Genomic DNA, 26,277 nt, shown 5'->3' on the forward strand with positions numbered 1-26,277 from the left:
AATTCCCTATTTCTTTGCTGTAAATTCTATGTAAGTGTATAAAGGAGAAACAGAGAACTATAAGAACAGTTTTGGAATGAAGATTGTACGACACCTTAGTTGTATTTAGCATTATTCTGTTGTCTTGCACCTTTAAAGTCAAGTTGTGCAATTGTTACAACTCCCTAACTTTAATTGTTCAGAGAGTGAGTGCTTGCTGGATTTGCAGCTTTGTACCTGTTTGCACAGAATGTTTATTGTGCAGTAGGTGTGGAGTCTTACTACGCCTCAGGGTTGGGAGGTGAGCTTGTTGTTGTCAGGGTGCCAATTTTCAACCATAAGTTGCTGATGGCAACAGCTAATTCTGGTGGTGAGAGGAGCTAGGGTGGAAATGACATCGTCGCCAGGAAAGGAAGGGTGTTCTGGAAAGGGAAGGGCAAGCTATCCAAACGTGTGCAGAGAGAGGCACTGGTTTCCGGTAGGAAAGACTACAGATTGAGAAAATGAGGAGAGCTGCTATTATCCTGAATTGTTAATCACCTGGACTTGTTTCGACTGTTGGGAATTAAAACCTCTTCAATACTAAGTATTGTTTCAATGGGATGGATTTCTAACTAAGGTTTGAGGGACTGCAGGTGCACAGACTACATGTTGACAATCGAGGAAGAGTAACTCTTTAAGAGCCGGAGTTCTGACATTCTTGATATCACATGGTAAGTTTAATCCAAGTGATAAGCCAACAAATGTGACTGACTGCATTTCTCCCACTACTTAGGTTCTAAAACTCCAGGGGTATACTTTTTATATTGTTCATGTTTTGGCCATATATTATGTTTTTAACAACCTGATTTACAGTTTTTAATGAGTTACTAATTTCAGGTGTATTTTCAGCAATTACAACGATTTACATTCAAGTTGTGGCCGTCAGTGTGGTAATATATTCCAGGACACTTCACAGGAATATCACAATATAAAATGTGATACTGAGCCACATAAAGAGATGTTAGGTCAGATGACCAAAACTGGCAATTCAGAAATGAAGTGGTTCTGCCTGTTTATTCAGGTGGAGATTGAAACAATGAGGCTGAGGTTTGATGCATAGCCAGGTATGCCATTCTGTGGGTGGATATTTTTCAAAGATTGGTTTTTGATGCTTCAAATATATTAAGAAAAACAAAAAAAATAAATTATTTCATATTATAGAAATGTGCCAATTCCTGGCTGATGTTTGATATTTGTTCCTTTAAATTCAGTCACAGTACAAAAAGGACTTGACTACAGTTTTACATTTTTACACTGAATGTATTGCAATATAATTAATTTATTAATACGTTAATGTTCAGTCAAAACAACAGTGTCATTGTTTCAATTGTTTCACAAATATCCAAAGTCCAAAATGAAGGATATTTTCTGAATCTCAAGTTTCAGTTTGCAAATCTTAAGGCAGAATCTTTATTATCCCCGATCTAGCTTCTCTGCTTCTGTATTCCACCTGTTGGACTCTAACCTGGTGTTGTGTGATTTTTAACTTTGTACACCGCAGTCCAACACCGGCATCTCCGGATCATCCGTATTTTACTATCAACAATCCTTTTGTCTGCCCATCTCTATTTTATGTCTGTCTGGGCTCGCTCTCTCTCCACTTTTCCTCCCAGTTATCGGTATTAATTTCACCTTTTCATAGCTGCAGTCAATTCTGAAATAGGGATCCGTGGACTTGACACGTTAACGCTGCTTTCTCATTAAAGATGCTGCCAGACCGGCTGAGTTTCTCCGGAAACGTCTATTTATTGTTTGTTTCAGATCCTCGATGCTTGCGGTTCTTTGTTTTATAATAACGAAGCATCTGGTCATGGCGGGGGGAGGGGGAATATCAGTTTCCCTGAATGAAGTTGAGACGACGGTGAGAAACTGGGAGGAAAGCAAAAACACTTTATAAGAAGCTGCCTACAAAAGCTCCAATTGCACTTCTGTTAAATCCGCTTTCACTGTGTGCGCTCAGGAAACACATTCCAGATCACCACAACTTCGGTTTTAGAGGAACTCACTTTATCAGCACTACCATTCCAAAACTAATCTGCTGATTGACTTCGATCCGGACTCTCTGCTGTGCTGATAGTGGAAACTGAGGAGAATCAATGAAAACTGCTCGTCACATAATCCATTCCTCCAGTTTCTCTCTCTCTCCGTTCTATAATGCAGGAACTTTTTTTTTGGGGGGGGGGGGGGTTGATGTGGTAGAGAGTGGTAAAGTTTTAAGCGAAGGGAGTGAGCTTTCCAGCGGCCAAAGTTCACAGCCTCGGCTGTGCAGTCTGCCTCAGAGTTGCAACTTTCCCTTTGTTAGGCTGTTGATTTAAATGTGTCCGTGTGAATACTTGAGTCAAGCAGATGCAGCACTTTGCACACACTGCGATTGTTCTCCGGGAGCATCTGGCATCAGAGCAGCTTTTGTAGCGAAGTGTTGATACCGAGGGGAGGGTGGGAAATGTGGGAGCGAGTCATGTGAAGGAGGAAGAGCTCACTTTGGCAGGAGGGGAGGGGAGAGGCGGCTATCTCAAGATCTGCACCGCTCTCGGGAGTCGGGAAGCCTTTCATTCCCCGTCTCTCGAAGAGGACCCGCTTTGCTCCAGCGAATTCGTTCATCTCGCAGGACCGCCGGCCGTTCCAAACCACACGCCCCTTCCTCGCCTTGGCCAAGAGCAGAAAAGTTTTGTTGTCGCTTGGAGTTGGAATCTCCCAGGATCTGGCTGAGGGAACTTTGTGGAGTTGTTGTTGGTGTGGGGGGGTGGAATCCTGCAGGAGAAGTGACAGGCGGCGAGCTGTCCCTCATTCTGTGTGTGTGTGTGTGTGTGTCTGTCTCTCCCCCCAACCCCACCCTGGCTCGGCAGGGAGGCAGAGAGTTGGAAGAGGAGGTGAGTTGGGGGGAGGGAAAGACTGAGGCCGGGCTATGAGGAGTGGATTGCCCACTGAGCTCCTGAGGGGGTTGGGAAGATTCCTTGCTGAGCGGGGCCAGTCGACTCTCTCCCCTCCTTCCCATTTCCCTTGTTGAGGGCCATTTGTCGTCTGCAGCCCTGATTGATAGCCTCGGAGCTTCACCAGTGACTCGTGTGATCCGGCTCAAAGGGGCAAAAAGCTCGGTGGTTGAGCTGCCGTCGATCGGAGGACCTTGGGGAACAGTGCGATGGATGAAGACCCCGATTCTCCCCATGAGTGTCCGCCCCTCTCGGCCGACCTGCCCGAAACGTTCTGCACCCTCTGGCAGGATATGATGGGGATGTTGGTGAGTTAGGGGAGGGGGAGTATGGGTGGTGTCATTCAGGAAGGCTCAGTTGTTCGGCGGTTTCCTTCTGGGGAATAAGCAAACCAAAGGAAAATCGCTCAGGAAGAGCAGATGTTGTTGAGGGCCGCCTCCGACCAGTTATTTCAAAGCATTTTCCAATTCGGTTCTCCCTCGGATTTAATTGCTTCACTGTTTGATCTGGTCCATCTTCTGTGTTAGCGAAAGCACACTCAAGTTGCATGTTCAGGTATTAGACACGGTTACTCACGAAGGGTTTGCGGCAGAGGTTTTACCATCTTTCTGACAATCGTGGCTGACAGTCGGTTTATCTCAATGTTCTGGTGCACTTTATATTTTGGTCAGTGAAATGATATTCCGGTATTTTCTCACCTGTCAGCTCGGGAGCCTGATACACCTGGGTCAGTTCGAGTGTTTACAGGCAGCTGACCAACAGTCCAGCGGTGAATTCGTGCATGTTCAAATATCTGGCACGTTGTTAGCAATAATTCAATCAAGTGTATTCAAATATTGACGCTAGTTGTCATTTTGGACATGTTCATCTGCTTGGTGTACCCTTGGTAGTGGGCAATTTAAGACTGTGTTCAGGTATCTGATGTACCTGTTACCATTAAGTAAAAGAATCTCAGATATGTGACTTTACTCAAACTATCCATTAGTAAAAGCATTGTATGCAGGTATCTGACATGTTGATAGTGTTGATTAGAATGTGTGTTCAGGTATCTGATTTACCATTAGTATTGGCCAGTTTGAGCATGTCATATATCTGATGTTAGTTGGTACTGGGTCAATTTGAGACTGTACAGGTATCTGTACTATAATTAATGGTCAATTTAAGAGTGCAGCTAACTGACACACTTAATAGTTGTTAGTTGAGAGCCTTCTGATGTACCAGTACTAGTATGGTCAGTTGGAGGATGTTCTGATTTTTGACACACTGTTAATAATGGTCATTCAGTACACCTGTTATCTGTAATGCAGTGGTAACAATGGTCAATTACTTCATATCATTCGATTGTGGTAATCGAGAATCATTTTGAGAAAGTTCAAATATTTGACACGTTTTAACAATGGTTAATTTGACATTTTTTCAGTCATTTGCTGTATTCTTACCAAAGGTTGGTATCTCATTTATTGTTACTTATGGTCATCTTGGAGGGTGTGAGCTCTCCGATGAGATATTACACAAAGTCAGTTTCAGTGTGTCCACTTAGGTGATGCAATTTTACTTGTGGCTGATCCAAGCATGTTCATCTCTAATGGAATTTTATTACATTTTAATCATGTTTGGGTATCTCCTAAGCTTTCAGCTGCCTTGATGTGGAGGTGTCGATGTTGGACTAAGATGGACAAAGTCAGAAATCACATTACACCAGATTATAGTCCAGCAGGTTTATTTGAAATCACGAGCTTTTGGAGCATAGCTCCTTTGTCAAGTGAAGTCAGAGAAAAGCACACAGAACTTATGCACAGAGAAATCAAAAGATCATACAAATGGTGAGAGTGGGTTGTTGAATAATAAGTCTCTTCAGATGATCAAGGGTATTAGACGGTGTGAATAAAACTGAATAATAACTATAGGGATGATCTGTAATCCAGTTAAATGAGGCCAAGAGATAATTACAAAAAAAATTTAAAATATGGTGCTGAAGACAAACCAAATGGCTGGAATGACATGGAACAAAAACAGAAGCTGCTGGAAAAGCCAAGCAACTCTAGCAGCATTTGCGAAGAAAAGCCAGAGGAAAGGTTGCTGGACCCGAAATGTTAACTCTGATTTTTTTCTTCACAGACCTACTGAGCCCCCTCTCAGCAACCCCTCCCTTGCTTCTGATTTACAGCATCTGCTGTTCTTTTGCTTTTTATTTGACTGTAATAACATGACATTGTTAAATAACATTAAATGGTTTCTCTCAAGCACCATCTTATTTTTAATTTTTTTTTGTAATTCTAACTCGGCCTCATTTAATTGTATTATAGGTCATCCCTTCAGTTATTATTTAGCTATTGACACTTTGCTCACATTGTCTAAAACCTTTGGTCACCTGCAGTCTTATTGTTCGACACTCCACTCACACCATTTGTATGATCTTTTGATCTCTGTGCCCATAAATTGTGTTCTGTGTGCTTCTCTCTCACTTCATTTCACATAACGAAGGGTCTATGCTCCAAAAGCTTGTGATTTAAAATAAACCTGTTGGACTACAATCTGCTGTCGTGTGTTTTCTGACTTCAGATGCATTGTTAATTACAGTTGTATTATCTAGCTAGTGATGGTCAGCTCATGTGTCAGGTATCTGACTCACTTCATTATTGAGCAGTTGAGCATGTTTAGCTATCTGATGCTCTTTTGTTCTGCTTCGGACTGTCCAGATATCTAACATGCTTTTACTAATGTATAGTTTGAGCAAGTTCACATATCTGAGACAGTCTTACTTAATGGTAAACTTAAAATGTTCAGGTATTTGACACACTTACCACCATCGTTTTGAGCTCAGGTCTTCTCTTACACTGTTAGCAACTATCAGTTTGTGTGTTCAGTTTTCACAGTGTTGTTCATGGCCATTTTGAATGTTGAAGAAATTTGATCTATTGTAACTAATAGTCAGTTTGAGAATATCTAGGGTCAGTTGAAGGTTTAAAGTTCTGTTGCAAATGCAATTCAAGAGCATTTAGGTATGTGATGAATTTTTTTCAATAGTCAGCTCATAAAAGTTCAGGTACTTTGTGCACGCACACAGTTATTTTGAACATATTCAGGTATCTGATGCACTTGCACACCAGTCTATCTGATTCTTTCAAATACCTGAACACATTGTTAGTAATGATCAGTCCCCGTGTGGTTAGTTTTTTTGGCACATTGTTGCAAATAATCAGTTTTAGTATGTTCAGGTAAATGATACTCATTATTGCTAAGTTAGTAATACTTCAAGCATGTCCTAGTATCCATCTGTTACTCATGCTAGGTTCAGAATGTGTCAAGTTATTTAATATACTGGTACCAATGGTCATTGAGTACTGTAGTATCTGATGCGCTGACAGTCCATGCATGTTTACCTACCTGATGTTCAATTATGGATAGTCTGAGTGTATTCACCTGTCTGATGAACTGTTAACAATGGTCAATTGCATATTCACATATCTGGCACATTAATACTAATGGTCAATTAGAGCGGGCAGTTTTCTGGCATGTTGTTACCAATGAGTTATCTGGGTATGTTCAGGTATTTGATGTGTTGTCACGAACAGCCAATTCATATCTGTTCAGTATTCTGTTGCAGTGTCACTCCTGTTCAGTTAGGCTATACATATTAATGTATTTTAAGTCTTGTCCAAGTAATTGGCACACTGTTGCCAGAAGATAAATCAAGCATGTTCAGTTATCTAACACACCATTTTTAGGTTATTCAGGTGTCTCGGGTATTCTTATTAATGGTAAATACCAGTGTATTCCACTTTCTGAAGCAGGGTTTCTAACACCCAGTTTGAGTGTTATGATATCGAATACACTATTTATAATCACTTCTGCTATATTCAGATTGTTGATAGTCTGCAACTTATTGTGAATGTATTTTGGTGAAACTCCATTTTATACACAAACTTGAATTGGGTATCACTTTGTGAAGTGAAATTCTTTTGCATTGACAGCCATTGTCTCTTCTGCATTTATGTGGAGAGATCAAATTCTGTTTAGTCAGATCTCTGAGGTCTTTGACTTCAGGAAAATAAATCCAGTTACAGTTGGCCACCAGTTACTTGTTTGATAATTCGCTGGTTTTTATCTTAGAAATTAAGTTTCCATTGTGTTCAAGTGTTCTGAGCCCCACAAGACGTGGTTCACAATGTATGAACATAAGCTTCCAGCAGAGCTTTGTAAAATCTGATTATATTACATGTAATTTCTGTTTCTCACACATTCCTAAGAAGTTCTATGATGCAGTATCAATATCACAGCAAATTAGTATCACAAGTCCAGGCTATAGGCTTCCCTTCTGTGTGGAAAGACCCAGTCTTTCGGATGTCCCCCAATATTAAAGGTCTAGGACATAGGCTTCCTGACAATGTAGAAGAACTCAGTATATAGATTGTCTTGGTAAATTGTTACATTTTTAATTCTTTGCTGTTTAGGATATGAGGCATAAAAAAAAGCCAAGAGTGGAATGCCTCCTTGAATAATTAGTCTTATTGGCTCAATAGTTTTACAAGCAAATGTGCTTCCAGTCTTATCTGGAGTTGCAAAGTTGAGATTTCTTCTGGATAACTGAGAGGTTAATTTTTAGATGACGTCTTCTTTGAATTGCTTCTTGTTCTGTTCATTGGAGATCTCTGTAAAAGTGTTGTTTTTATATCCTTTTTTGTTGCTGCAAAGCACTTGCTCATGTCTTTGACAGTTTCTCTTAGATTTCCAAGGTCCAGCCAGACAGCTGCCTTATCTTTTAACTTGCACTAATCTGTTTAAAAGTACAGTAAGTCTCTTGAATAACTTTGTCTCCAACAGTCCAAAATGACAATAGTATGCATGAATTTTATCAAGCTTTCCCAGCATGCCAGTTGATTTTCATCAAATTTAAAAATTCTATGTTCTTTGTTAAATATTTCTAACCAAGTTTTGCTTTTACAACAAACCAATGTAGGGTTTCTGGCCCATTTCGTTTTAGTTTTCCTTCAAATCTGGCATTAAAAATTTATGTTGAAAAGTCCTACATTCTTTAGTTATCCCACAAATGAGTGGGAGAAGAGGAACTTACTTTAAATTTGACGATTCTTTGAATCTGAGTTGTACTTAGCATAGATATCATTCAGCTTTGTTGTTACAAAAAATACTGAAGTCATTGTGGCATTGACACAAAAGCCCTTTTCCTCATACAAATGAAGAGCTAATGTGGCTCTCAAAACACCATGTAATAGCAAAAGGAGTAGACATAACTTTCACACAACGATGTGATTCGGAGATTTCTCATGTGCAGAGTTTTCTTGTGCAGATTTCTCATGTACGTAGTTCTGTGATAAGATTCTGATCTGAGTGGTTTCAAGCAACAAACTTTAATATAACTGATGAATAACTGTATACAGGTTTTATACAACTATCCTATATTGGGTAGCAATCAATCAATACAGTGTACTGTAGTCCCTTAATGATGTGCCATTCAAGCTGATCAGCTTGCAGTCTTCTGTGGATGGACTTCCAACTATCTAAGGGACTCTGAATGAAGTTGAGAGTAAAATGCTCCCATTCTCCCATGGCTTAGCTACCTTTCTCTGCACCATTACATGGCTATGAGCCAGTTGCCTTGCACATAATAGATTTTTGCACAAGATCATGCCACAAGTGCTATCAGAAGCAATCCATGTCTTCACTTTCAGACTTTTTTATGGCAAGATCATAGAGAGGTGGGAGAAGACAGGAGATCTGAGGTGACTGCTTATTTCTTACCTGCATGTTAATGGACAGGCTTAATGTTTAATAATTTTTTTTAAAATTAAGTTTTAAATTTTTATTCCTAAATACTTTGTTACAATGGATATCAAAGCAGGACCGTGAGATTCAGCCCTACCGAGCCTGCTCTTTCATTTACTTGGATCATAGCTTATCATTTACTTCAGAAACAGAAAATGTTAGAAGTACTCAGTAGATCAGGCAACATTTGTGGAGAGAGATACAAAGTCAACATTTTAGATTATTGGGCTTTCGTCATCTGTTCCATTTCTGATGAAAGATCATTGACCTGAAATGTTAACATAGTATCTGTCCGCAGAAGCTCCCAGGTCCACTGAGTGTTTCCTGCAAATTTTCAAAATTTCATTTTCAGTATTCTGGATGCTGCAGTATTTCCTTTTATTTTTAGTTTATTGAGTGCACTGTTTTACTTCAGTTTTACTTAGTGCAGTCTTCTTTGGAATACCATATCTGTTTTAACCCCCACTCCCACATCCTCAGCAATTTGTCAGAAATTGCCACCAAGGCCTATTAAGTTAAATTTTTGAAAATGTAATCATTTCTCCTCATCACTGTCCTATTATTTGATATTCTCCTGAAGGCTTACATTTTTAAAACTTCTTGCACTATTACTTTTCCTGCTCTATAATTCTGCAGTGACTTGCAATGCAGAAGAAATACACTTGATAAACCTCACTGTCACCATTGACCGTGGTTCTTGAAAACCAGAATCACTAGTACCAAAGAACAGAAGACCCATTGTGGAGTTTCTGGAACGTCCTGTAAAGGGTTAATGGGCATAGCATGCATTTGTCAAATTTTTTCCCATACCATACGATTTACAGTGAAGAAACAGACTATTCAGATCAACATATACATACTGGTGTTTATACTGTACATGGTCTCCTTCCTCCTTACCCATTCAGCTAATCAATATAACCTCTATTCCTTTATCATAAACATATGGAGAAGATGGATCAGTATCTATATGATTCATTTCAATCAATCCATGTGGTAGCAAGTTCCACGTTCTCACCGTTTGTTGAATCACAATGTTGCTTTGAATTCCTAATTGCATTTCTTCAGTTTCTATCTTACATTTACGGTCCTTAGTTCTCTTCCTGACAAGATGAAACATTTCCTCTGTGTCAAGCCTGTTGAACCCTTCATTGTTTTAGTCAGTTATTGGCTTACCTCCCAGTATTTGTAATCACGCATGAGATGTAGTTTCCAGTGGCAAGGTTAGCATTTATTGCCTATTCCTAATTGATTGGGGAATCGGGTGGAAAGCAGCCATCTTAAACCACTGCAGTTCTTCTGGTGTGGGTGCACCCACAAATGGGTGGGGAATTTGAGGATTTTACCCAGGGAAAATGAAAGAATGACAATACATTTCCATGTCGGTTAGTGTGTGTCTAGGAGTGGAACTTAAATATAGTGGTCTTCACATGCCTTCCACCTTCTAGGTGGCAAAAAGAACACACACACACACACACACACACACACACACACACACACACACACATTGGGGAGGTACTATTGAAGAAAGCTTAGTAAGTTACAGCAGTGTATCTTGTAGATGTGTGCCAGTGGTTGAGGGAGTGAATCTGTAAAGCAGTGATGGGTGCAATACCAGTCAAATGAGTTTCTTTGCTCTTGACATTTTTGAACTCCTCAAGTATTATTGGAAATGGACTCAAGTAGGGAAGTACAAACTATTCCATCACATTGGAAGATGCTGGAGATCAGAGTCAAAAGGTGTGGCACTGAAAAAGCACAGCTGGTCAGGCAGCATCTGAGGAGCAGGAAAGTCGATGTTTTGAGCATAAGCTCTTCACTCCATCACATAGCAGACTTGTGCCTTGTAGATGGTGGACAGGCTCTGGGTAGTTGGAAGTTGAGTCACTTATAGAGTCCCAGTCCAACTCATCCATGCCGACCAGATATCCCAACCCAATATAGTCCCACCTGCCAGCACCCAGCCCATATCCCTCCAAACCCTTCCTGTTCATATACCCTGTTCAGATGCCTTTTAAATGTTGCAATTGTACCAGCCTCTACCACTTCCTCTGGCAGCCCATTCCAAACATGCACCGCCCTCTGTGCAGAAAAGTTGCCCCTTAGGTCTCTTTTATATCTTTCCCCTCTCACCCCAAATCTATGCATTCTAGTTCTGGACTCCCCCATCCCAAGGAAAATACCTTGTCTGTTTACCCTGTCCATGCCCTTCATGATTTTGTAAACCTCTATAAGGTCACCCATCAGCCTCCGATGCTCCAGGCAAAACAGCCCCAGCCTATTCAAGCTCTCCCTTTAACTGAAATCCTCCAACCCTGGCAACATCCTTGTAAATCTTTTCTGAACCCTTTCAAGTTTCACAACATCCTTCCGATAGGAGGGAGACAAGAATTGCAAGCAATATTCCAAAAGTGGCCTAACCAATGTCCTGTGCAGCCTCAATATGACCTTCCAACTCTTGTACTCAATACTCTGACCTTGCTGCAAGATTCCCAGGCTTTGAGCTGTTCTTATAGTCACAGTATTCCTATAGCTAGTCCCATTTGTTTTCTGATCAGTGGTGAAGCCCTCAGAATGTTGTTTTGGAGGATTGCACTGCTGGTAGTGCCATTGGCTTTTAAAGGGAGAAAGGTAGACTGTTGGCACAGAAAATTCTGGAAAGACTTAAGCAATATTAGTGACAAGGGAAATAGTTAACATTTCAGATTAACTATTTTTCTCTACAGATGCTGCTTAGCCTCCTTAGTATAATCAGAATTTTCTATTTTTCTTCCGATTTGCGGCATCCATGCTATTTGTTTTTGTTTTCCTTGTTGGAGGTAGTCATATCCAACACTCTTGCCACTTTATCAGTCAAGTCCTGCAGGTTGTCCAAGTCTTACTGCGTGTAGGCACAGACTGCTCCATTATTTGACTATTTGCAAATGACACTGAACACTCTGCAATCATCAGCAAACTTGGCTCTTCTGACCTCACGGTGGAGGGAAAGGTCATTGATGAAGCACCTAAAAAGGGTTGGATTTGGTACACTGCCTTCAGGATCTCCTGTCTTGAGATGATGTGCTGGAATCATGAGTCTGCCACACCAGAGTCATCTTGCTTATTGTTCATTTTAAATCCAGCCAGTTGAACATTTGCATTCCTGATTCCAGGTTGTTCTAGGGCTCCATAATCAAATGCTGCCCGCCTTATTTCTGGAATTCGGTTCTTCTCTCCATGTTTTGGATCCAGGCTTGAATGAGTCTGGAGAAATTGATCCTGACAGAGATATTGGTGAGTGCAACTTTAATGAACTGTTAGTAGCACTTTCCATTGCTTTGCTGACGATTGGAAATAGACTCGGTTGTGGGTAGATGTGTGATTGGATTTGATCTGACCTTTGTGGATGGGACACGTATATGGGCAATTTTTGGCTTTGCAGGGTAGATGTCACTGCTGTTGTTATTCTGGATGGCTTAAGACAAGAGGCATGCATTTTTCTGAAGCATAACCTTTCAGCACTGTAGCCGAGATGTTTTCAGCTCAGCAGTTGGGATTGTTTCATTGTTCTGGTTTCTTTCCTGTGATTTGATTATTTTGGTTTATTTCCTGCTATTCACTAGTAAAATTGTTTAGAGATGACTTGTTGAGCTGATTGCGCAGCTGTGTCTGGAAGACTGTTAATGTGTTCATCGAGGGGCAAAGGGCACACATTGGAGGGGCTGTCGCTGGGTGATAATGCTTAATTGAATACTTTTAGAATGCAATACTTTCACCATTCTGAAGAATTATTGTGAACACATTTGCTTGGTTTACAAACTTACAAAAAATATAACTTTAGAATTGTAAAACACATTATGTTTACACACTGCTTTAAATAATGAGTATTAGTTTCTATATGTTGTCTTGTGGGGGAGCAAGTGGTTCTTCTTGAATTTGCATTGGTGGAAACAACTTGAAAGAAGTGGACTCATTGAAAATGATGTTTTCAGGATGTGGGCATCTCTGGATATGATGGCAGCTATTGTGATTCAGAGAAGGAATAAGCCATTTTGGGGGTACCAGTTTATAACCTGCCAGGATACTGTTTGGATCTCGGATAGTTATATACTGGTATCTGTATCAGTTGCTCAGATGAGTGAACCGAGAGCAATGTGTTGAAGTTTAGGGACAAAAACTAGACAAGGAAAGCAAGCCATAAGGAGAACATTTAGACTGTCAAAGAGAGTAATACATACAGAGTAAATAATTGAACAAGAAGGTAACAGTTGGAATATAATAAGGGAATGTATGAAATCTTCCACTTTTGGGATGATGAGGAAACAATAATTTGTTTTTAAAGATGAGTGCACAGTAAATGTCGAGATTTAATGGAATTTGTGTGACCTTGTGCATAAATCATAAAAGTTAACATGCAGGTAATCTTTGGCAGTCTTCTGTGTTGTGAGATGCTGATTTGCACCTTGGTGATAAACTGTGTTAAATGTCGCCAGGTGTCCTTCAGAAACTGTATTCTGTCAGGGCAGAGCCTGCTGCGCTCACTGCTGATGTAGACAATGGATTGAAGAGGTGAGAGACTTGCTGGCTTCTGTTTTCTCTGGGCCCTGTTCTTAGCCAGCTAAGATTTCCAATCCATTTTATTTTGCCCAGTGCGCCACCCCCCCCCCCCCCCCCCCAGCCCACTACCAACATACATACACGCAACAAATACTGGTCAGCCTCCCAACAGTCACACCCTTTTGGCAGCTGTTTTCCAGTTGTCCGGGTCCCCGTCTGCCACTGTCATAAGCTCCCTTGCAGCTGTTCTTCTAACAGAGGTGTGGATATCCAACAGGTCATGACCTAGTGGCTGGCTAACCAAACACAGGGCCTTTGGGTATACAGTTATTGTGTTTGTGAAACTTAGATCCATTGTCACAAATGTCAGTACTGATTTTGTTTTTACTCATTCACTGGATAAGGGCGTCAGTGGCTAGGCCAGTATTTATTGCCCATCCCTAATTGTCCAGAGGGCATTAAGAGTCAGCTTCATTGCTGTGGGTTTGGAGTCACATGGTGAAGATGGCAGTTTCCTTCAGCACACTAGTGAACCAGGTGGGTTTTTCTGACAATTGGCAATGGATTTATAGTACTCATTAAATTCTTTAATTCCAGATATTTTTTAATTCAAATTCCTCCATCTGCCATGGTGGGATTCGAACCTGGGTGCCCAGGGCATTACCTGGGTCTCCGGATTGGCAGTCCGGCAATAGTGCCACTAGGTCCTTGACTCCCCTAACCAATGGCATTATGACTCTGATCTGAACTATAATGTTTGTGTTTCTGATTCTAATGGTCAAATCAAACTCTCAACAGATGGGAGAGTCTGTGTCACTACAGGTATTTCTCAGTATGGAATATTAGTGAGACGTCATTGGCATAGAGCAAACGCATTGAGGACTTGGCGCACTTTATTCTTGATCTCAAGTGGATGTAGCTAAAAAGCTGTCCATCGATTCTGATGTGTAAGTGGACACCCTCTGTATATAGGAGAAAGTGAGGACTGCAGATGCTGGAGATCAGAGCTGAAAATGTGTTGCTGGAAAAGCACAGCAGGTCAGGCAGCATCCAAGGAGAAGGAAAATCGACGTTTCGGGCATGAGCCCTTCTTCAGGAATGAGGAAAGTGTGCCAAGCAGGCTAAGATAAAAGGTAGGGAGGAGGGACTTGGGGGAGGGGCGTTGGAAATGTGATAGGTGGAAGGAGGTTAAGGTGAGGGTGATAGGCCGGAGTCGGGTGGGGGCGGAGAGGTCAGGAAGAAGATTGCAGGTTAGGAAGGTGGTGCTGAGTTCGAGGGTTGGGACTGAGACAAGCTTGGGGGGAGGGGAAATGAGGAAACTGGAGAAATCTGAGTTCATCCCTTGTGGTTGGAGAGTTCCCAGGCGGAAGATGAGGCGCTCTTCCTCCAGCTATTGTGTTGCTATGGTCTGGCGATGGAGGAGTCCAAGGACCTGCATGTCCTTGGTCGAGTGGGAGGGGGAGTTGAAGTGTTGAGCCATGGGGTGGTTGGCTTGGTTGGTCCGGGTGTCCCAGAGGTGTTCTCTGAAACGTTCCGCAAGTAGGCGACTGTCTCCCCAATATAGAGGAAGCCACATCGGGTGCAGCAGATGCAGTAAATGATGTGTGTGGAGGTGCAGGTGAATTTGTGGCGGATGTGGAAGGATCCTTTGGGGCCTTGGAGGGAAGTAAGGGGGGAGGTGTGGGCGCAAGTTTTTCATTTCTTGTGGTTGCAGGGGAAGGTGCCGGGAGTGGAGGTTGGGTTGGTGGTGGGTGTGGACCTGACGAGGGAGTCACGGAGGGAGTGGTCTTTTCAGAACGCTGATAGGGGAGGGGAGGGAAATATATCCCTGGTGGTGGGGTCCATTTGGAGGTGGTGGAAATGACGACGGATGATACGATGTATATGGAGGTTGGTGGGGTGGTAGGTGAGGACCAGTGGGGTTCTGTCCTGGTGGCAATTGGAGGGGCGGGGCTCAAGGGCAGAGGAGCGGGAAGTGGAGGAGATGCGGTGGAGAGCATCATCGACCACGTCTGGGGGGGAAATTGCGGTCTTTGAAGAAAGAGGCCATCTGGGTTGTTTGGTATTGGAACTGGTGCTCCGGGGAGCAGATGCGGCGGAGACGAAGGAATTGGGAATATGGGATGGCATTTTTACAGGGGGAAGGGTGGGAGGAGGTGTGGTCTAGGTAGCAGTGGGAGTCGGTCGGTTTATAGTAAATGTCCGTGTTGATTCGGTCGTCCGAGATAGAAATGGAGAGGTCTAGGAAGGGGAGGGAGGAGTTTGAGACAGTCCAGGGAAATTTGACGTCGATGTGGAAGGTGTTAGTGAAGTGGATGAACTGTTCAACCTCCTCGTGGGAGCACGAGGCAGCGACGATACAGTCATCGATGTAGCGAGGAAAAGGTGGGGGGTGGGGCCAGGGTAGCTGCAGAGGATGGACTGTTCCACATATCCTACGAAGAGGCAGGCATAGCTGGGGCCCATGCAGGCACCCATGGCTACTCCTTTGGCTTGGAGGAAGTGGGAGGATTGGAAAGAGAAGTTGTTCAGAGTGAGGACCAGTTCAGTCAGTCGAAGGAGGGTGTCAGTGGAAGGGTACTGGTTGGTTCGGCGGGAAAGGAAGAAGCAGAGAGCTTTGAGTCCTTCGTGATGGGGGATGGAGGTGTACAGGGACTGGATGTCCATAGTGAAGATAAGACGTTGGGGACCGGGGACGCGAAAATCATGGAGGAGGTGGAGGGCATGGGTGGTGTCCCGAACGTAGGTGGGGAGTTCTTGGACTAAGGGGTACAGGACCGTGACAAGGTATGCAGAGATGAGTTCGGTGGGGCAGGAGCAGGCTGAGACAATGGGTCGGCTGGGGCAGTCAGGTTTGTGGATTTTGGGCAGGAGGTAGAAACGGGCGGTGCGGGGTTGTGGGACTATGAGGTTGGAGGCGGTGGATGGGAGATCCCCTGAGGAGATGCTGGCATCTTACCTGCCTCCACCTGGACACCCCATGCTGGCCTCTTACCTGCCCTCGATCTCTTCATAGCCAACTGCTGCCGCAACATTAACCGCCTCAACCTGTCCACCCCTCTCACCCACTCCAACCTCTCCCCTTCGGAACATGCAGCCCTCCACTCCCTCCGTTCCAACCCCAACTTCACTATCAAACCGGCAGACAAGGGAGGTGTGGTGGTAGTTTGGCGCACCGACCTTTACACCGCTGAGGCTAAATGCCAGCTCGCGGACACCTCCTCCTACTGCCCCCTTGACCATGACCCCACCTCCCACCACCAAACCATCATCTCCCAGACCATCCATAACCTCATCCCTCAGGGGATCTCCCATCCACCGCCTCCAACCTCATAGTCCCACAACTCTGCACCGCCCGTTTCTACCTCCTGCCCAAAATCCAACAAAGAGAAGAACATGAGCTTTTGTGACCCCACAGGGGCTTTCAAAGGGTCCTGACATTCCCCATCATAGCCATCTTTAACCATTTTAATTTAGCCACCCTACCTTGTTCTCTGATTTGTCCCTGCCTGCCCTGACTGTTTGCCTCACCTTTGTTCTCAAGTGTACCAGTCTCAAATAGATCCCTTTTATCATTATCGTCCTGGGTCCCACCTCCCACTCTGTCCCCCCAGTTTAAATCCTCCCAAGCAGCTCTAGAAAATCTGCCAGTATATTAGTCCCTTCCAATTTAGTTGCAATCCATTCTTCTTGTACAGGACACTTCTACCCCAAAAGAGCTTCCAATGATCCAAAAATGTGAATCCTTCTCCCATATATCAGTTCTTCAGCTATGCATTCATCTGCTCTATCCTCCTATTTCTGCCCTCACTAGTTCATTGCACTGGGAGTAATCTAGATATTACTAGTTTTGAGGACTTCTCTTTTAAATTCTAACCTTCTGTAATGTCCCTTCAGAATCTCAACCTTTTCCCTTCCTATGTTGTTGGTTCCAATGTGGACAATGATCTCCTGCTGGCCCCCCACACCCTTGAGAACATTCTGCACCCACTCTGACATCCTTGATCCTGGCACTAGGGAAGCATCACACCATTCTGATTTTTTGTTGCTAGTCACAGAAACGTCTGTCTGTACCTCGGACTAGAGAGTTCCCCCAACACAATCTGTCTCTTGGAACCTGATGCACCTCTCATTGCATTAGAGCCAGTCTCCATACCAGAAACTTGTGCTATGATCCCCTGAGAATCCATCTTCCCCTACATCTTCCATACCTGTTTGAAATGGGGATAGCCACAGAAAACTCCTGCACTACCTGCCTACCTCTCTTACCTTAGAGTTAACCCATCTATGTGACTACATCTGCGACTTTTCCCCCTTTCTATAACTGCCGTCCATCACATCCCCTTGTTCTTGTAAGTTCCTCATTGCTTTAAACTGTCTCTCCAACCGATCCATTCGATCTGATAGGATTTGCAACCAAAGACATTTATTGCAGATATAATCCTCAGTAACCCATAAACTCTCCCTGAACTCCTACATCCGACAAGAAATGCATATCACTCTGCTAAAGGCCATTTTGCTGCTTTCAATCTACAGATCCAGAAAATAGCACTCTACAAAACACTGCTACAGGTTAAATGAACACTTATGGCTTATATTTTAAGTCTAATCAAGAGACTTATCTCAATAAAACATATCATCAAGAAAGAACCCATTCTATGCATTCAGCTGACAAATGGTAAAATAAATACAGCTACAACAATGGCATTTACCTGACAAAATGGAAAATGCCAAGGTATGTCCTGTTCACAAAAAAGCAAAACTTATCCAGCTGGGCTGTACTGCCCCAAGTTTAATTCCCGTCCTCAGCAAAGCAAGGTTATAAGCAAGCAGCACTTCTCTAATAATCTGCTCACTGATGGTCAGTTGATTTGGTTTATTTATTGTCACATGTATCTTGCTATAAACATACAATGGAAAGTGTTATATAGTGTCACCACTCTCTGGCTCTAGCTTAAAACACAGAAAAATAAATCAAAACGTAGAGTATAAAGGCAGAAAAGTACAGAAATAAAGACAAAGTCCTTCTTAAGTGCTCTGTCATGGGGCTCATGCCAGGCATGAGTCCCTTCACCACACCACTGCCGTGAAAGTTGTCACTCTTCAGTGCCATCTGACCTTGCTGCTATAAGTCCTTACTCAACCTCGCCAGACACCATTGATGCTGCCAAGTAACGCATCAGCCCAAACTGAACTCCTCCACTACCACGAGTCTGCTTTGGAACCCTCTCACCAACACAGCCGCTGCTGATGCTGCCGGGTCTCCTGGGCCCAAACCCATCTCTGCCTCTGCCACCGCCTCCTTGAATCTGTCCAGGACACAGATGCCATCGAGAACCCAAACTCACCTCCATCGCAGCAGCCGTGAGTTGACACTCAGACTGTCTTGACAATGCAGAAATCGCCAGGAACCCAAATGTGCCGCTACGGTCACTGCCGCAAGTCCGTGCCGCTGGCCCATTTACCGATGGTATCACCGTGACCAAGCTCCTCACCAAGAGGTGCGTAAAATGAGGTAAAAGAAAAAGAAAGAGTGGAGAGGAGAAAAAAAGAAAAGCGCACAGAGTAAATGAGTTCCAGGCTCCGAAGCCTGACCCCTCCACCAGCTTGCTGGATGAGTTTTAGGTTTTAAGTCTCACTAGGAAGACCAGATTTTAGACCTCATTACAGCTTTGGTACAAATATGGCCATAGCATCTGAATGCCAAGGACTGAGGTGAGATGACCGCCCTTGACATCAAAGCATCATTAACTAAATGTGACACCAAAGAGCTGAGAGTTTTTGAAAAGATTTGTAGCTCAGGTTGTGGATGAGGTCGTAGGTTTGTTTGCTGAGTTGGTGTGGTTTTCTGCAGAAGTTTCTTCGCCTCGCTAGGTGACATCGTCAGTGCGTCTTCGAAAAAGTGTTGTTGGTCTACTCTGCCTAACATTTATGTGTCTCTGTTTTTTTGGTACTTCCAGTTCTGTATCTGAGTGGTTTGAATAGGGGGTTCAGTTCAAAGTGTCTATTGATTGAGTTCCGGTTGGCATGTCAAGCTTCAAGGAATTCTCTCACGTGTCTCTGTTTTGCCTGTGCTATGATGATTACATCATCCCAGTTGAATTTGTGTTCTTCGTTGTATGTGACATTGGAAGTGAGAGAGTGCTGCTTGTATCTGGCAGTGTTGAGTTGATGTTTGTGCACTCGTATGGTCAGTTTTCTTCCTTTTTGTCCTATGTAGAGTTTTCCACAGTCCTTGCCGGGTATCTTGTGCTTCATCAATTGCTTCTGACCACTTTAAAGTCAGAAATGAAGGTGTTCTTTGACTCCATAATATTTACTTTAATTTGCAAATTCTCAGATGATGCAACCGCCAATGCAACGAGATCCAGATGATAGTTTAGCTTTTGGTCTCTCATGGCACAGTGGTCGTCTCTGTACCTCTGAGCCAGGAAGCCCTGGTTCAAGCTCCACCAGCTCAAGAGGTGTGTCATAACATCTTTGATCAGGTTGGTCAGAAAATATCAAGCAACCTGGCTTGGACGGATGAGTGGCGAGCAGCATTTGTGGCACACAAGTGCCAGGCATTGATCATCTCCAACAAAATTGAATCTAACCATCTCTTACTGGCACTCAATTATATTACCATTTTCAAATCCCCCAAATTCAATGTTTTTAATTTTATTTGAAGAGTGTGGACATCATTGACAATGGCCCCCATTAATTGCTCTTGGAAACATTAAAGGAATCCAATGCTTTGAATATAACTGCGGCTAGTTATGCCATGTCAGAGGGCAATTAAATTTCAAGTAACGTTGCTTTGGGTCTATACAAACATAATGGAGGCAGATTTCTTCACCCACGTGGTCATGTGGATTTTTACAACAATCTAGTGGTTTCATGGTCCGCTCATCAATCCTGTCCTTTTATTCAGGTTTTATTTATTTAGATTTAAGTTCCCAGCTACCATATGGGATATGCATTCATGTCTCTGAATGAATAGTTCATGACTGTGGTATTTCTAGAGCAGTAATGTCAGCATTATTCTAATAATCCTTAATATGCTTACTAATACCATTGGCGAGAAACTTAATTGGGTCAACCAAATAAATAGTATGGCTGCAAGATCTCGTCAGGCTGGGTATTCTGCAGCAGTCTACCAACACCTAGCTTTCTTGAGCCTGTTCACCATCAACCATGCGCAAGTCAAGATTGTGATATACAGTTCCAGTAATGCTCGGGAAGTTTCACTTCGCCCACGATGAAGCAGCTTCTATAAAGCTCATTTAATTAGCGCTCTATACACCTCTTTAAAATATTCACTCACTCCACCACTGCCATGGCATGGCTGCATTCTGCATCACCTACAAGTGTATTAAAGCAACTCACCAAGACTACTTGGACACCAAACCACAACTGTACCATCTAGACATGGGCATTATGAGCGCAGGACATTATCACTCTCCTCCTTGTCAAATATTGTCCTGAATTGGAATTACATTATCTTACCTTCCTTATTGCTGGGTCAAAGCTTTCAAACTCCCCACCTTAACAGCACTGTGGGTGTACCTACAGTGCAAACTATAATGGTTCATGCAGGAGGCTCACCGCCATCATCTCCAGGCCAATTTGGGATACGCTGGTGTTGCCCGAGATGGGCTAAATCCTATGAATGATCAAGAAAGAATCTTGGAATTCCAAAACCTTTTGGTGCCTGCTACAAGAATCAAAGCAAGTTAAGATTTAATTACAGCAAGAGATTTGGAAAGTGAATGACTTATTGCGAGCGGATTACAGTACAAGTTTTGCTGTAACTATGATGGCCTTTGGTGAGATTGCACCAGGAGTACTGTATCCAATCTTAGTCTCCTTACCCCTCTTTCAAGTGGCTGCAGTTCAGATTCACTGGACTGATTTCTCAGATGAGAAGAGTGAGTTATGAGAAACAATCAATATATTCTATGTACTCTGGCATTTAGAAAAATGAAAGCTGATTTCATTAAAATATATGAAAAACATTGGACTTGTCAGTGTTAATGTTTGAAGGCTATTTCCCCTGGCTGAAGAATTTGGAACTGGGTCCAAGATCTAAAATAAGTAGTTGGCTATTTATGACGCATTTTTGGAATTTACTAGTCCAGAGTGTCATGGATGTTCAATTGATGAGTCTACTCAACTGAAGTTGATGAATTTTGGACACCTGAGGAAATCAAGGGATACAGAGACAGGGTAGAAAATTGGAGTTGAGGAAGATGACATGCCACATTTTTATCGACTGGTGGAGAAGACTTCAGGCATCTCTTATGTTTCTCTTTCTATGATCTCGATTATGTGAAAAAAAAACAATTTAAGTGACTTGCTGAGATAGTCAAGAACACTAATAATGCAGCAGTCCCTCAGTACAGTGCTGGAGTGTTGGTGTGGATTATGGGCTCAAACCTCTGGAGCTGGTTGAACCCGCATTCCTCAGATTCAGTGATTAAGCGTACTCTCTGTTTTCAGGCAGAGACTGGACACTCACAACTGGAATGTATTGGGAGGTATTCAGTTCCTTCTCTCCTGTTGTTAGACTGAAATTTCACATGGTGCTGTTTCCTTTCTTTCCTCCCAAAGGATGGATCACTGGGAAACATTGATGACCTGGCTCAGCAGTGCACTGAATACTACAACACCTGCCTCAGTGAGGTGCCAGAGCAGATGGAAGAGCTGTGCACACAGAGAATCTTGGAAAATCTTGATCTGGTAAAATAAAATTTCTGTCCTCTGGGAGTCCTATGTGTTTCTAGTCAGTCAAATAAGAAAAGATTCTCATGTATAGAGTGTACTTAATGACTTCAAATTATGTTTGACTGTTTCAGTCATGAAGCACTTTAAGTGTTGTAATGTAGAAAATGTTGCAGCTAATTTATGAACAGCAAGATCCCACATCCAGCAAGAAGTGAGATTTTGTTTTGAGATAGTTTAGGGTCTAAACCAGGAGAACATTGCAATACGGCAAATTCAGTTATGTTTCAGAGTCTTGGAATTAACTATTGGTTAGATTTTATCCATTTGATTTGTACTCATCCTTCCTGCAACAATTCCCCACAACAGCCAGTTTAATTCTGAATAGGTCTTATCTCTGGTGGATCCAGAGATGAATAACAGAAATGATATTCTAAAACAATTGATAGAGCCCTTTTTGAATCTTACTGGGGGTGTCTTAAAATAGTCCACAACCAATTAACTGTATTTCAGGTGTTGTGTAGGACAGTGCAGGAGTTAAGTACCAGAACCAATAGTGTGATGAATGACTAGGTAATCACTCTTTAATACTACATAAGGAATCTATTAGGCATCAGGGAGACCACTCCTGCATTTCAAATCACGTCCACCCGAGCAGAAGCAGGGCTTTTGTTTGACAAAATATATTAGGGAGGAGAAAATGAAAATCACCTTTGAGCTGAGCAATTGCATCCAAGATGTGGCAGTGAGCCAGACAGTGGCGTGGTTGGCACGTACATATCTAAAGACTGTTGCCATTGCACAACATTGGCTGGTCAATGAGCAAAGTTGATTTCTGTGCCATGCTCCACTCTCCACACTCTTAACCTTCTAGAGATGAACGTGCATGATGATAGCCCACAGCACTACCTAAAAGAATAATGAAATATTTCGAGGTTAGTTGCTGGATTATGTCTTCTAGCTGCTGATGCAATTCTACACATTTTTGGAGCTTTCCTATAATTTTCTAAAGTTTAATTAGTCTATAACAAGTAGTCTGGCTGGAATTGAAGTAAACATTTAGTGGGTAAAGCTTGAGTTTAAATGAGTTACTTCCAGATGTGGGTGACCTGGAAAGCCATCTTCTTGCAAGTGAGTCAGACTGGGAGAATGAGCAGAAGTTATGCAGAGCAGGACAAGTTGCTGGAAAATGGGGGTAAAGGGGAAGGAGAAGGGCTCTCAGCAGGAGGTCACTAAGTGTCGTAAAGTTGAATTCTTTAAAGTTCAACTTCAGCAATGCCCAATCCTTGAGATGTATTCACTTCAGTAAAAAAGAATTTGACTGAAATCTGCCAATTACTGCAGCTACAACTGATTCTTCCAAGCAGAGCAAGAATCTCATGAATTTGGCTGTCAAGGAGAAGTCAAGTTCTGACTGACTTGTCCATTTCCTTCCAGGTTGCTGTTGGGTATAAGTAATGTTTTTCAGGCTTGGCAGACTGTTGTTAAGAGGTTGCTGAGTGAGGGAGCTTTTATCTTTTTATTTGTCAGCGATAAGGGGACAGGGCAGACAAGAGGGTTTTTTCAGATTGCAAGCTTTCCTGTAGTGCAAGGAGGCATTGATGTCCCTAATGCAGTTTTCCCTTCAAACTGCTGGTGTGTGACCACAGTCTACAATTCATACACATGAATGCCTGTTATTCTGGTATAGTTGTCATTCATTCATTCTGCAGTAGTACACTGTGTGACAGCTACATTTATCACACCATAGCAAACCAAAGGATGTCCACTGGGTGAACAAGTTATCCACTCTTGACTGGCTCGTGACTCTTGTCTGGAACCTATGTAGATGTGCAATATATGCTGGCAGCGAGAGAGAGAACCAACCATGTTGCAAGAGCAGTTTGATACAGCACACCACTAATGTTCTTAACAACAGTTCAGCTGCCTAGGTCACTTTGAAAGAGCCCTACATTACTCACTGGAGCTGTTCTCAAGATTTGTGATCTCTTGTTACACAATCTAGCCATGAAGAAGGGATAGGGTGAGATACTGAGGAGCAAGAGAGAGAATGGATTGGAGAAATATCAAATAATTTGTGATTGCCAATAACCTAAGGCATCTCTCCCCATTCACAAGCAGTACAACGTTCTACATTTTTCCTTATCCATAACAATCAAATCACCCTGTTTGCAACAAGAGAAAAAGCACATTCCGCATTCAAATTTATCAATTCGATCTTGGCATAGTGCACAGGAATGTTTTTAATATTTTTGGAAGCATGGGGAATTACAGTCAAGGCAAATCAGAGTCGACTTCCTGACCAATTAGTTCCCCTTTTCTCCTGTAGTCAAAAGGTCACAACAGTTTGTACATTTGACATTGTTACATTTGTCCTGATGAGCATAAGTCAAAAGCTTCCAAGATGGGTCACTCTTTTCAGCAAGATACAAACAAGCACATTCCCCTTGTGGTCTTTGCTAGTGCTTGCGACAAGCTGTTTCCTTAATGACTGCATTGGGAATGGTGGGGGTCACTAAGTTCAAATTCAGAAAACTGTGGATGGATTTGGAGAGTTACCTCCAACAGCTATAAATCTCAAAGGCCCAGATGCAAACTGTAGTATCCTGACCTGTGCTGTAGCAGGCTGGTTGACAGGCAACATCAAGGGGTAGACTGTCGGAATTGAGGGTGAGAATACTGAGAGAGTACTGTAGGTTCAAACTCAGTGGAGCCACTGCCAGTCTTCTGAGAGAAGGCTGATGTATTGTTGTGATGCCCTGGTGAATCCTTTGAAAACTCACATCTAGAGCCATGATCAACGGTGACAGCTTCCACTTTTTTTTAAAAAAGTGCACGGAATGTAGGTGTCCCTGACAAAAGAAGCATTTAGAGTCATAGAAATGTACAGCATGGAGACAGACCATTTGGTCCAACTCATCCATGCTGGCCAGATATCCTAAATTAATCTATTCCCATTTGCCAGCACTTGGCTCAGATCCCTCTAAACCCTTCTTATTCATATACCCATCCAGATACCTTTTAAATGTTGTAATTGTACCAGCATCCACCACTTCCTCTGGCAGTTCATTCCATACACGCACCACCCTCTGTGTGAAAAGGTTGCCCCTTAGGTCCCTTTTATATCTCTCCCTTCTCACCCTAACCCTATCCCTCTTGTTCTGGAACCTAGGAAAAAGACCTTATAATTTTTCCCTATCTGTGCTCCACATGATTTTATAAACCTCTAAAAGGTTACCCTTCAAACTCCAACACTCCAGGGAAAACAGCTCCAATTTATCCAACCTCTCCCTATAGCTCAAACCCTGTGTATGCCCCAGAATTGCATGCAATATTCCAAAAGTTTACATATAAACAAAAGGCTTTTCAAAATCCTTTTCATCTCTGGACCAAACAAGTCTGATCGGAGCTCAGCCTGGTTTATTACCCCTCTGGTGAAAAAAGTCAAGGCCAGAATATCTTTGAGCCAAGGAACAGCTTTTAGAAAAAGAAGGACTAGCTTTCTGACACCTCACCCCCGCTCCCCCCTAAAAAAAAGAACCATCAGTATCAAAAGATGGCTTCATTTTTAACCCTTCAAAAACCCAGTTAGTAGTCTAAATGCATATAACACTATATTAACAACAAACGTGCAGGCATGCACAACCACATGCAAATTGAGGCCACAGTACACCCACCACTGAATGTCTCCGTATCTCATTCGAGTCTTGATAACGCAGCAGCAATCACGTTTTTGCAACCTGCCACTTGCACAATTGTCAAATGGAATAGCTGCAACAACAAGCTCCATCCTAAACAGTCTGGCATTTGTGTCCCTAAATTTTTCCACAAATTTGGTTATGATCAGTGCATACGATTGTCCCAGATGCATTGCTTGTAATGTAAACACTGAAATGTTGCAATGCCAACACCAAGCTTAAAGTCTCTTTCTCCACCGTTGAATACTTCTATTGATGAAGATTCAACTTCCGGAAAAATTCCTGAAGGGTCTTTCTACCCCTTCGTCATCCTCCTGCAGGAGCACCGCACCAAGACCCACATCACTGGCACCTTGAAAGGCTTTATGTAAATTGGTGTAGCTAATACTGGGGCAGTGGTCAACAGTTTTTAGGCTGTCAAATGATTTTTGACAGTCTGCTGCCCACTGAAACTTCTCGCCCCTTTTTAACAGTTCAGTGAATGGAGCAGCCACACTGCTAAAGTTCAGCACAACTTTCAGTAACATCCACTCAATCCCAGGAACTGTAGTCTTCCTTTATTCATCTGCGGTGTGGGAAATTCCCCAATTACTTTCGTTTTCACATTT

At 42.7% G+C, this 26,277-nt stretch overlaps 1 protein-coding gene across 1 annotated transcript in view; it reads left to right on the forward strand.

Annotated features, from left to right (window-relative positions):
* Positions 1-26,277, forward strand: part of sash1a (SAM and SH3 domain containing 1a) — a 128,071-nt gene that overhangs the window by 50,007 nt on the left and 51,787 nt on the right. Inside the window, 1 exon segment of the mRNA XM_072581326.1 lies at positions 21,861-21,989. Coding sequence (XP_072437427.1) covers positions 21,861-21,989 — 129 coding nt within the window.

This window comes from Chiloscyllium punctatum, chromosome 11, assembly GCF_047496795.1.
Source record: "Chiloscyllium punctatum isolate Juve2018m chromosome 11, sChiPun1.3, whole genome shotgun sequence".
Classification (NCBI taxonomy): Eukaryota; Metazoa; Chordata; class Chondrichthyes; order Orectolobiformes; family Hemiscylliidae; genus Chiloscyllium; species Chiloscyllium punctatum.